Raw genomic sequence first — 12,858 nt, 5'->3', positions numbered from 1 at the left:
AGATTCTCTATCTGCTTTCAAATCACGGATTACAGTGTCCCTCTGGTTAATGTGGACGTCAACACGTTTCTGTAAATTCTGATGTTCAGTCTCCATCAGCCTCAAAATTAAGTTTGCTCTGCCTGGCCTTTAGCAAACATCTCCATTGCGTTGAATTTGACCTGCCAGGCATTCTCAATAATGTGGAGTTCAGATGTTCTGCTCAACAGCATGTTGTTGGCCTCTGTGAGAGCCTCCTTATCCTTTGTGAGAGCCAGGATTTCAGCATCCCTCTGTTGGATCTGTTCCTCCATCTTGTCTTCAGAATATATTTGCCTGTACTAGACAGTAATTGTCTATAAAGGACTGTAATTTTATTCAGAAGACGGTATTTGTCTGTAGAAGACAATATGTGTTGTATGTTGAGTGCAGTTTTCGTAAAAGCTATGCTCTGTAGTACAACGGACAACAATAGTATGTATTGGTAAATGATTTCATTTAAAGATTTTTGAGATCAAAGCAGATGACGTGATAGTGCCTTTTATGATACATTAGTGACATCAGAAGCATACGTCAAAGGCACAAACTGGCCTTCTAAATGTGCGCGCGAGCGCGCATGCACGCACGCATGAACGCGCGCATAAAGTGGGTGGATTTTTTACTTTGTCACCGAGCCAGGCTAGCTGTTTCAACGTTTCTAGTCTTAAAGCTAAACTAAGCTAAGCGGCGGTAGCTTCACATTACAGTACAGAGTGGTATCAAGCTCTAAATCTTGGCAACAAAGTGTGTTTCAAATCAAACGTTAAGGATCTGTAATGTCAATGGAATTGTACTTGTGGCAGCTGTCAAAGATGAAACTACAAGTGCATATGGGCAAAATGGATTCTTAAGGAATAAGCAATGTATTTCATAATTTGAAAAAAAAGGTACACACACACTAGACAATGGTTAAGGAGCTGTGGAGCAGAATTGTGAGTCTGTTGCTATCATTGTTGTCATTAAAGCCTGTTTGTTGCCCCATCCCTCCTCTCCTTTCGTCATTTACCTGACTGTGGACAGGAGTAGTCCACTACTGGCGCCTGAACAGGGACATGACAGAGGAGGGAACTTCGCAGAGCCCGCTGGGGCCGCTATGCAGGCGGGCACAGCCGCCCTACAGCAGCAGCAGAGCCAGGTGCTGGTGGACAGCGGGAGGATCGCGTCCTCCTGCCGGAGCTGCTGCAGAGCTTGTCCACCCAGGCGGGCAATCCAGGAAGCCCTCCGGACCGGCCGCTGCCGATCGGTCTTCAGAAAATGACGGGGTAGGACGACCCAGAGGCCTTCCTCGATATCTTCGAGGGTAAGGCAGCGGCGTGTGGCTGGCCGAAGGAGGAGTGGGCGGTGCGGCTGCTTCCCCGTCCTCGGCTCGCTGTCCGGGGAAGCCCAGCGAGCCGCACACAGCTTGCCAGCGTCCTCCAGTCATTGCTACGACCAGCTCCGGAGGGTGGTTCTGGACCGGTTGGGCAGCACACCGAAGGGACACCGCTGCCGGCTCTGGAGCCTGCCCTTCGAGGACGCTGGCTGCCTGTTGGCTTTCGCCCAGCAGCTCCTCGACGCAGCCAGGCGCTGGCTCCAGTCAGGAACCAGCTCCGCAGAGGACGTCGTCGGGCAGGTGGCACTGGAGCAGTTCATCGCTGGACTGCCAGCCTCCTCAGCGAACTGGGTCCAGTGCCACCGACCGGCCAACCTCAAAGCCACCGATCGGCCAACTTTAAAGCCGCCGCCGTCGTCCTCGCGGAGGACCACCTCTCCCTTCCCCGGCAGAGCCTGGGGGTCGGAGCCCGGGCCACAGATCCCCTACAGACCCCTGAATTGACTCATTTGAAAACTAATTTAGCTCAGCCTAGATCATTTACTTTCAAATGTACTTTCTTGTGACTTTTCCCGTAGTATTTTCAATCTGTACTTTTGATTTAGAATTGTGGTTTGCATTTCCACACTTCATAGGGTAGCTACATCCAAGGTCTCTTAAATTGCATTCACGTTTTCCTCACTTGCGTCTTTTCCTTGCGGTCAGTCCCGTCGGGATGAATGGAGAGACGCAAGGAAACCATGCGAGGAGACAGGAAACGAGGAAATGTGTTTTTAGACAAATGAGACGTCTTCTCCTTAGAAGCGTCACGTGAAGCGACGGCAGCTTCTGATGGGGGCGATCACAGCTGATGGTCAGTCTGCTTTAACAGCTGTAGAGCGTTTTGATGGCGTTTGTGTCTGCACACATGCGCTAATACTATTAAAGACAGTTATCCGTACGAACACTTGCACATGAATAACAGCCTGCAGTCTGTCTTTATACGGATTACTGTGTCCTTCTGAGAGGCACAGGGACCTTCTCTACGGCCAGAATGTATTTATGCATTATTTGCGTCAATATTTATTGATATTCTGATTGTGAACTCATTATTTAATAACCCAGAATATGAATACGGTGTCTTTTGAACACTGGACATTTTCTATTAGGCTTAATGTTTCAAAGAAACTATGTAATTCGTACCAAACCCGACGCTCAGGAATGATCAGCCTCACATGTGACTGAATGGAAATGATAAATCTAATAATGAGAAATAAAAACCTGTCTTTTAGACCCGATTCCAACTAAACTGTTTAAAGAAGTTTTACCCTTAATTAACACCTCGTTATTAAATATGATCAACCTGTCTCTATTATCTGGCTACGTACCAAAATCCTTTAAAGTAGCTGTAATAAAACCACTTCTTAAAAAGCCTGGTCTTGATCCAGAGGTTTTAGCCAACTATAGGCCGATATCTAACCTTCCCTTTCTCGCTAAAATCCTTGAGAAAGCAGTCGCAAAACAGTTGTGTGACTTTTTACATAATAATAGTTTATTTGAGGTTTTTCAATCTGGATTTAGAGTTCATCATAGCACACACAGAGACGGCACTGGTGAAAGTTACCAATGACCTTCTATTGGCTTCAGACAAAGGACTCGTCTCTGTTCTTGTCTTGTTAGACCTCAGTGCTGCTTTCGACACTGTTGATCATGACATTCTACTACAGAGACTGGAACATTGTGTTGGCATAAAAGGAACCGCACTAAGCTGGTTCAAGTCCTATTTATCTGAGCGATCTCAATTTGTACTTGTTAACGATAAATCCTCCATGACAGCCAAAGTCAGACTTGGAGTTCCGCAGGGTTCTGTACTTGGACCGATTCTATTCACCTTATATATGCTTCCTTTGGGCAATATTATAAGGAACCACTCTATAAACTTTCATTGTTATGCGGATGATACCCAATTATATCTATCAATTAAACCAGATGAAACCAATCAATTGGCTAAACTTCAAGCATGCCTTAAGGACATAAAAACTTGGATGTCTAGCAACGTTTTGATGTTAAACACAGACAAAACTGAAGTTATTATACTTGGCCCTAAACGCCTCCGAAACGCATTTTCTAATGACATAGAAGCTCTGTATGGCATAATCTTGGCGTCATCTTTGATCAAGATCTGTCGTTTAACTCCCACATAAAACAAATCTCAAGGACTGCCTTCTTTCATCTACGTAACATTGCAAAAATAAGACACATCCTGTCTCAAAATGATGCAGAAAAACTAGTCCATGCATTTGTTACTTCAAGGCTGGATTACTGCAACTCATTGTTATCAGGTTGTCCAAAAAAGTCGGTTAAGACTCTTCAGTTGATCCAAAATGCAGCGGCACGTGTATTGACTAGAACAAGGAAATGGGATCATATTACTCCTGTATTAGCTGCTCTGCACTGGCTCCCGGTAAAATACAGAATAGAATTCAAAATCCTTCTCCTGACTTACAAATCAATTAAAGGTCAGGCTCCAGCATATCTTAAAGATCTCATAGTACCTTATAAACCAACTAGAGCATTACGCTCCCAGACTGCAGGGTTACTTGTGGTTCCTAGAGTCTCTAAGAGTACAATGGGAGCCAGAGCCTTCAGCTATCAAGCTCCTTTCCAGTGGAACCAGCTTCCAGGTTGTGTTCGGGAGGCAGACACACTCTCCACATTTAAGAGTAGGCTAAAGACTTTCCTTTTTGATAAAGCTTATAGTTAGGGCTGGCTCAGGTTTGCCCTGGATCAGCCCCTAGTTATGCTGCTATAGGCTTAGACTGCCGGGGGACACCTCCCTGCTCTCTTCCTTTTCTCCCTCTCTCTTCTTCTCCCTCTCTATCTGTATGCATTTATGTAAATGTATGTTACTAACTCACCATCCGGGGTATCATCCCCGGAGTGTCTGTCTCTCATGTGGCAGGTTGCCACTGATAAAGTTTACGTCAGGATCATGAATCGTGACAGCGCCTGCTGACCTGGTCCTGCTGGACACCGGGAAGCCTTATTGACATTTTCCTGGATTCATCCAAACTTTCTATTTCTTTTTTTTTCCAACACAACATAATTTCTGTCAAATGTTGTATTTGTACTATGTTGTTTATCCTGTACACACGACATCTATTGCACGTCTGTCCGTCCTGGGAGAGGGATCCCTCCTCAGTTGCTCTCCCTGAGGTTTCTTCCATTTTTTCCCCTTTAATTTTGGGGTTTCTTTTAGGAAGTTTTTCCTTGTGCGATGCGAGGGTCTAAGGACAGAGGATGTTGTAACCTGTACAGTCTGTAAAGCACACTGAGACAAATGTATAATTTGTGATATTGGGCTATACAAATAAATTTGATTTGATTTGATTTGAAATGTAAATGTAAAAATGTTTCTTGCTAAAAACTCTCCTAATATCTCTGAATTAAATTGTATCCATAATAAAAGTTAAAGGGAAAAATAACAGATCATGGAAAGAAGAATCTTTCTTATAAATGAAGAAAGTTGTTTTTGGTCCGTTTTGTTTAAATCTACAAATAACACAGATCTTTAACTAGGTGGTAAATGAGAAAACAAATATAATATACACTTTAAAGTGATGCACTTGAGTTTCTGTTATATCAAATAAGAGACTTGGGATGCACCCAGTGATACCTCATGTCCTCTGTGATGACAATTCAATTTGAATCCAAATCAAATGACTTTACTTTCCGTGAGGAACTTCATTTGTGCAGTGGATGAATAGGACATGTAAACACAAACGTTCAAAAACGACATCATAAAAAAAAGGCAAAGGAAAGGAGAAACCCTGCCCGGAGGAAGCTCGGAGCCCCCGTCTGGAGTCAGGCCCAGAGGGAGGGCCCGACAGCGAGCGCCTGGTGGCCGGGTTTGCCACGGAGCCCGGTCGGGCACAGCCCGAAAGTGGTGCCTCCCATTCATCCATCCTGTGGGCTCACCACTCATGGGAAAAACCGCTGGGGTCGGGTGCGCTGTCACACGGGTGGCAGTGATGGTCAGGGACCGCGACGGACCAGACCCGGGCAGCAGAGGCTGGCTCTGGGGACGTGGAACGTCACCTCACTGTGGGGGAAGGAGCCGGAACTAGTGCGGGAGGTGGATCGCTACCAGTTGGATCTGGTGGGGCTTACCTCCACGCACAGTCTTGGCTCTGTAACCGTACTCCTGGATAGGGGTTGGACTCTATTCTTCTCCGGAGTTGCCCAAGGTGTGAGGCGTCGGGCCGGGGTGGGGATACTCACTAGCCCCCGGCTGAGCGCCGCTACGTTGGAGTTTACCCCGGTGGACGAGAGGGTCGCCTCCCTACGCCTTCGGGTTATGGGGGGAAAACTCTGACTGTTGTTTGTGCCTATGCCCCAAACCGCAATTCGGAGTATTCGGCCTTCTTGGAGACCCTGAATGGAGCCCTGCAGGGGGCTCCAGTAGGGGACTCCGTAGTCTTGCTGGGAGACTTCAACGCACACGTGGGAAACGATGGAGACACCTAGAGAGGTGTGATTGGGAGGAAGGGCCTCCCTGATCTAAACCCGAACGGTTGTTTGTTGTTGGACTTCTGTGCTAGTCATGGAATGGCCATAACAAACACCATGTTCGAACATAAGGATGCTCATAAGTGCACGTGGTACCAGAGCACCCTAGGCCAAAGGTCAATGATCGATTTTGTAATCGTATCATCTGATCTGAGGCCGCATGTTTTGGACACTCGGGTGAAGAGAGGGGCGGAGCTGTCGACTGATCACCATCTGGTGGTGAGTTGGATCAAGGGGTGGGGGAAGACTCTGGACAGACCTGGTAAACCCAAACGGGTAGTGCGGGTGAACTGGGAACGTCTGGAGGAAGCCCCTGTCCTGGGGATCTTTAACTCACACCTCCGGCGGCGCTTTTCAAACATCCCTGCGGAGGTTGGGGGCATTGAACCTGAGTGGGCGATGTTCAAAACCTCTATTGCTGAAGCTGCGGTGATGAGCTGTGGTCTCAAGGTCTTAGGTGCCTCAAGGGGCAGTAGCCCTCGAACACCATGGTGGACACCGGTGGTCAGGGAAGACTGAAGAAGGAGTCCTTCCAGGTTATGTTATCCGGGAAGACTCCAGAAACAGTTGCAGGGTATCGAAGGACTAGAAGGGCGGCAGCTTCTGCCGTGTCAGAAGCAAAGCAGCGGGTGTGGGAGAAGTTCGGAGAAGCTATGGAGAAGGACTTTCGGTCGGCACCAAGGTGCTTCTGGAAAACCATCCGGCACCTCAGGAGGGGGAAGCGAGGAACCATCCAAGCTGTGTACAGCAAGGGTGGGACCCTGCTGACTTCGACTGAGGAGGTTATCGGCCGGTGGAAGGAACACTTTGAGGAACTCCTGATTCCGACAAACACGCCCTTTATGGTAGAGGCAGAGCTGGAAGCTGATGGGGGATCATCGTCAATTTCCCTGATGGAAGTCACTGAGGTAGTCAAACAACTCCACAGTGGAGAGATTATATCTCCTCACTGGCCTGGGAACGCCTCAGGATCCCCCAGTCGGAGCTGGAGGATGTGGCCCGGAGAAGGGAAGATTGGGGTTCCTTACTGGAGCTGCTGCCCCCGAAACCTGATCCCGGATAAGCGGTGGACGATGGATGAATGTAAACACATATAAAACCTAATTCACATACAAAAGCTAAGGATGAAAACAGGGAGTAAAAGCCGGGGGCAGTTATAGTGTAGCAGTGCTACAGTGCAGTAATGCTGGTGTCTGTGTGTCTGTGGGAGCAGGTGGGGATGGAGGAAGTTAACAGTTCAGTAGACAAATGGAGGTCGGAGCAAAACTAGATGACAAAATGTGAGAAGAAAGGAAAAAAACCCTTACAGAATTATGATTAAACTTCAATTTTTGTTTTTATTTTAAATTAAGTGTTGTTTATATTGTGCATAACAAATGTCAATATATGGCTAATATGGGCGAACCTGAGTACCAGGAGAAAACCCCTTCAGAATTATGATTGAACATTCATTTTTATTTTATTTTAAATGAAGTTTCTTTTAATATACTGCGCATAACAAATGCCTATATATGGATAATGTGGTCGAAACTTAATACCAGAAGAAGAAAAAAAAGTCCCGTACAGAAATATGACTTCACATTTTTTTTTTATTTGAAGTTTGTTTTTTTGTTATAGTGTGCATAACAAATGATTGGTTGTGGTTGTGGTTGTGTATGTGGGCGAACCTGAGCACCAGGAGAAAACCCTTTCGGAAAAATGATTGATCTTCCGTTACTAAGTCAATTTAAAATGACGTTTCTTCTATATTGTCCATAACAGATACATATGGCTCCTGTGGGCAAACCTTTTTGGAAAACTGATTAAGAGGGTGGAGGTAGAGGGGGAGAGAGGAAGGATGGACAGGGGGAGGGGGTGAGGGAGGAAGGGTGGACATTTCTTAATTTCCTTTCTTTCTCCTGTCCTGTTCATGCATTTTGTGTTTCATGTTCTCCAACTCTACATCTCTTGCCTCCATCTTTTTGCGGGAAAAGAAACCTCTGCTCTTCTTCTTCATGTTGAGACAGAGATCCTCCAGTTCTGTCTTTTCTGCCTGGACTTGCCTTTCTTGTAAATGCCAGCTCTCTTCTTAGTGGCTAAACTCAGCTCCAACTCTCTTGCTTGAATCTCCAGTCGATTGACAGTGCACTCCCAGCTCTGTTTTCTCTCTGCCACGTCATTTCTGAAGTACTTCTCCATTGCGTTGTACTTCAACTGCCAGGCTTTGACGCTCTCTTGGAGTTCAGTTTTGTTGCTCACCAACATGTTAGAGTTCTCTGTGAGCGTCTGAGCGAGAGCTTCTTTATCCATTTTTAGATGTTGGATTTCAGCATCCCTCTGTTGGACCTGTTCCTCCACCTGGTTCAACAACTTCTGGTGTTCCATCTGCTTCATTTCCCAGCTTGAGTTTTTCTCTGCCAGGTCCTTTGCAGACTGCTCCATTGCGTTGTATTTCAACTGCCAGGCATTAAAACTCTCTTGGAGTTCAGTTTTGTTGCTCACCAGCATGTTAGAGTTCTCTGTGAGCGTCTGAGCGAGAGCTTCTTTATCCATTTTTAGATGTTGGATTTCAGCATCCCTCTGTTGGACCTGTTCCTCCACCTGGTTCAACAACTTCTGGTGTTCAGTCTGCTTCATTTCCCAGCTTGAGTTTTTCTCTGCCAGGTCCTTTGCAGACTGCTCCATTGCGTTGTATTTCAACTGCCAGGCTTTAACACTCTCTTGGAGTTCAGTTTTGTTGCTCACCAGCATGTTAGAGTTCTCTGTGAGCGTCTGAGCGAGAGCTTCTTTATCCATTTTTAGTTGTTGGATTTCAGCGTCCCTCTGTTGGACCTGTTCCTCCAATTGGTTGAGCAACTTCTGGTGTTCAGTCTGCTTAATTTCCCAGCTCAAGTTGTTTTTCTCTGCCAGGTCCTTTGCAGACTGCTCCATTGCGTTGTGTTTCAGCTGCCAGGCTTCCTCAATGTGTTGGATTTCTAAATCTCCGTTCGTCATCATGTTTGAGTACATTGAGAGCTTGCGAGAAACAGAATCGTTACATTGTTTTATCTTCTTGTATTCAATTTCAGTGCGCCTCAACAACGTGCAGTTTTCAGCGTGCTTCATCCTCAACTCAGAGTTTTCCTCTTTCAGGTTCTGTGCAGACTCCTCCAAAGCGTTGTATTTGCTCTGCCAGGTTTTCTCAATCTCTTGGATTTCAGCTTTTTTGATCAACAGCACGGCTGAGGCCTCTGTGACCATGTGATGGAGAGATTCTCTATCTGCTTTCAAATCACGGATTACAGTGTCCCTCTGGTTAATGTGGACGTCAACACGTTTCTGTAAATTCTGATGTTCAGTCTCCATCAGCCTCAAAATGAAGTTTTGCTCTGCCTGGCCTTTAGCAAACATCTCCATTGCGTTGAATTTGACCTGCCAGGCATTCTCAATAATGTGGAGTTCAGATGTTCTGCTCAACAGCATGTTGTTGGCCTCTGTGAGAGCCTCCTTATCCTTTGTGAGAGCCAGGATTTCAGCATCCCTCTGTTGGATCTGTTCCTCCATCTTGTCTTCAGAATATATTTGCCTGTACTAGACAGTAATTGTCTATAAAGGACTGTAATTTTATTCAGAAGACGGTATTTGTCTGTAGAAGACAATATGTGTTGTATGTTGAGTGCAGTTTTCGTAAAAGCTATGCTCTGTAGTACAACGGACAACAATAATATGTATTGGTAAATGATTTCATTTAAAAAAATTTGAGATCAAAGCAGATGACGTGATAGTGCCTTTTATGATACATTAGTGACATCAGAAGCATACGTCAAAGGCACAAACTGGCCTTCTAAATGTGCGCGCGAGCGCGCATGCACGCACGAATGCGCGCATGAACGCGCGCATAAAGTGGGTGGATTTTTTACTTTGTCACCGAGCCAGGCTAGCTGTTTCAACGTTTCTAGTCTTAAAGCTAAACTAAGCTAAGCGGCGGTAGCTTCACATTACAGTACAGAGTGGTATCAAGCTCTAAATCTTGGCAACAAAGTGTGTTTCAAATCAAACGTTAAGGATCTGTAATGTCAATGGAATTGTACTTGTGGCAGCTGTCAAAGATGAAACTACAAGTGCATATGGGCAAAATGGATTCTTAAGGAATAAGCAATGTATTTCATATTTTGAAAAAAAAGGTACACACACACACTAGACAATGGTTAAGGAGCTGTGGAGCAGAATTGTGAATTTGTGGAGATACTTTGTTTTACTATATCCGGTGTGTCGCTTTCTGTTAAGAAAGTTGTTTTCAGTTTCCCCTTTGTGTATTGGTTGGGGAGCTTTTTCCTTGTATATTAATTAAATGCTCTTGTTTTCTTTTACAAATCGGTTGCCTCGTTCTCCCTTTTTTCACCTGGGTTATTTAATTTCTTGTTGTTACTTCCCCACCCTCCTAGACTAATAGGGAACGTAACACCCGTTAACGGCAACTTGTTTTTAGGCTTTATTACAAAACAACATGACAAAAACGATACATTTTTTAAGTTCCACACTCACAAAACGAGGTGATGGTGGCTTTGTGTCTGGCAAGGTCCATTCCGTGAGGCTGAAATGAATTTCACATTCACAAGTTTCAGTAACTGGGAAGGTGAACAGTGACATATCTGGGCAGCTGTCAGTTCCTTGCATCTTCTGTGCATCTTGAGCTTTCCACAGATACAAATCATCCTATTGACCTCTGCGGCAGTGTAGGCAGGGACAGCCCCGTCATCCTCACTGTCGCCCATCTGAGGGACTCTCTTCTTTGTTCTTTTGTCTCCCTTTAAAGCCCAGGACCGGTGCACTCTGACAAGACAGTCTATGGCTCAGTATTTTGGTGCCTTTGGACCTGTCGAGGTCTGGGATTTGAGTTTTGTCAGAGAGAGGAATAGAAATAGAGAGAGAGGTGCTGAGAGATTCAAAGTGCACTTTTCTTTTGCAGTGCCATCAGGAGAAGAGAATGAGAGAGCAAAGCACAACAGAAGTAAAGGAGAAAGACAATATGGCTTTTCAATGTCTACACGTGTAGACATTACATCTTTGATTTTTTTTTAACATTTAAATTGCGCGATAGCTCCGTGTCCACAGTCAAGTTCAGACTGCTTATATTTACATTTTATATTACGACACATTTATTTAGCTGTGGCTCTCATCCTGAACGACTCACAACACTGTAACATGTTTTCTCTCGCACATGCTTAGACATAAACTTATCATATATATTTCTCATACATCTCTGTAGTCTCTCTTCATGCCACATCTCCCATTCAAAGGCATTTGGCAATAGCCATTTTGCATCCCTCCCGGGATTATTTAGTTTGTTTGGAGTACGCCAAATGGTGCAATCAACATTTATATCACCTTTTCATATGGAACTTTCTTCACACTTAGCCAGGGGGGCTGGTGATTTAAACATGGGAAAGCTGGCCATCTCCTCCTCCAGTCCTTTTATTCCATCCCCTAACCCGTCCCCCAGCCCCTCATCCACCTCGTCCCCCGACTCCCTCTCCACCCCCTCAAGCCTCCCCCTCTCCCCCGTCCTTCCATCCAACAAGTCTGCAGCTAAGATTTCGGAGGCGAACTTCAGCCCGCTGCTACTTGTGTTGCAGTTGGCATACAGAGCATTCCCGTGGCCATTGCTGGGGTTGATCAGGGTGCCACTGTAGCTGTTGCCATGGTGACCACCATTCCCATGGTTGCTGAGGAGCGTCGTAGTTGTGTTTGAGGTCGCCGTCCCGTTACGTTTCTCTGTCAATCTGAATCCCTCGGACAGCAGGCTGGCACTGCTAGGAGACTGTGGCGTGGCTGAGGAGCCCAGCAAGTCCCGCCCTTTCTCTGACGACAGCGAATTATCAGGCAGGTGGTGACCCTGGCGGGCAATGCTGCGCCGGCGGGTCACAAAGTAGAGGAGAAATGCACCAAACGCTAAACCAAAGAAGAAGAAAAGGATGTAGATGGCCAGCACGTGACGACCTCCTGCTGTCGCCACTGCTCCCCCAGCACTGGGGCCTTCTAGTGTCAGCTGATAGGCTGCTCTGCGGCAGGGGGTGGGGTCTCTGATACCTGGTCCCGCCTCCTGGAGAAGAGCAACATGACAGAGAAGAAGAGCTGTTTGATCTGATTGGAATCATCTATTAAATCACATAAGTGTAAATAACAACATATTTTTTATAAATAAAATAAAACATAATGATTAAATTGTGGGGGAAAACCAATGCAGTTCATAGTACAGTAAGAGTTTCCAAGTGTCTTACGGCAGTATAAAGTGGAACAGGGTAAATATGCAAAGTTAAGTTTTGCATATGTGTTTTGCCTGTGTACCTGGCATGTGCAGGTGTATTTTCCAAGAGTGTCCTCTGTGACAGTCACCTCCAGGTCAGAGTGGTGCTGCCTGGTGTGTCTGTGGGGAGGATGCTCCCAGCTACAGGGCCTGGGAGACAGCTGGACACATGGCAACAGGAGACGCAGACCCAAAGAAACTCGCAGCTCCCTCATGGACGGGTTGCAACGCCCTAGAGGAGACAGAAGACAGTCGACTCAGAAACAGGCAGAGAGAATATTTGAGTATTAAGTATTAAAGTATAACATGAGATACCCTTACCCTCCTCTCTATCACACTTTCTCAAGGCGTTGTCAACCACATCACCTGGACCAGGACTGGACACACAAAAAGATAGGATCATTTGTACTCCTAACTAAACCATTTTCTAACCCAATACTGCTGCTGTCGTCCTTTAGTTTTCACTTTTGGAAGGTTTCCAGTTCTCTCTGATATTCCTGTAGTACTCACTCTGCAGTTGTGGGCCTGCAGGCTGTCTCCTCTGTGCTCCACACACAGCCCAGTCCTCTGGCTCTGCCACACACTTTACAGCCGGCATACAGAGCGCAGCCTTCAGCCTGGACACGAGCCAGAGACAGAGGGCTGCCCACCAGAGCCAGGCCCTGGAAACGCAGGGAACCATTACACAATCACTGAGCAACAAAACACTGCAGAT

At 46.0% G+C, this 12,858-nt stretch overlaps 2 protein-coding genes across 2 annotated transcripts in view; both read right to left on the bottom strand.

Moving 5' to 3' along the window:
• Window positions 1-7,870: 7,870 nt before the first annotated feature.
• Window positions 7,871-9,504, bottom strand: LOC115023960 (golgin subfamily A member 5-like). The gene has a single exon (XM_029455329.1). The coding sequence runs from the start codon at window positions 9,398-9,400 to the stop codon at window positions 7,871-7,873; it is 1,530 nt and encodes a 509-aa protein (XP_029311189.1). The 5' UTR covers window positions 9,401-9,504.
• An 800-nt stretch (window positions 9,505-10,304) lies between these two features.
• The window catches only part of sema4f (sema domain, immunoglobulin domain (Ig), transmembrane domain (TM) and short cytoplasmic domain, (semaphorin) 4F), a 50,173-nt gene continuing 47,619 nt past the window's right edge, over window positions 10,305-12,858 (bottom strand). The window contains exons 12-15 of the mRNA XM_029455450.1: window positions 12,654-12,805; window positions 12,465-12,520; window positions 12,185-12,375; window positions 10,305-11,939 (exon numbers count right to left, since the gene is read on the bottom strand). Of these exons, the coding sequence (XP_029311310.1) occupies window positions 11,229-11,939; window positions 12,185-12,375; window positions 12,465-12,520; window positions 12,654-12,805 (1,110 nt within the window). The 3' untranslated portion in view covers window positions 10,305-11,228. The remainder of the gene's footprint in view (window positions 11,940-12,184; window positions 12,376-12,464; window positions 12,521-12,653; window positions 12,806-12,858) is intronic.

The sequence above is a fragment of the Cottoperca gobio genome, chromosome 18, assembly GCF_900634415.1.
Source record: "Cottoperca gobio chromosome 18, fCotGob3.1, whole genome shotgun sequence".
In the NCBI taxonomy this organism is placed as follows: Eukaryota; Metazoa; Chordata; class Actinopteri; order Perciformes; family Bovichtidae; genus Cottoperca; species Cottoperca gobio.
This window is presented reverse-complemented; position numbering and strand designations above follow the sequence as displayed.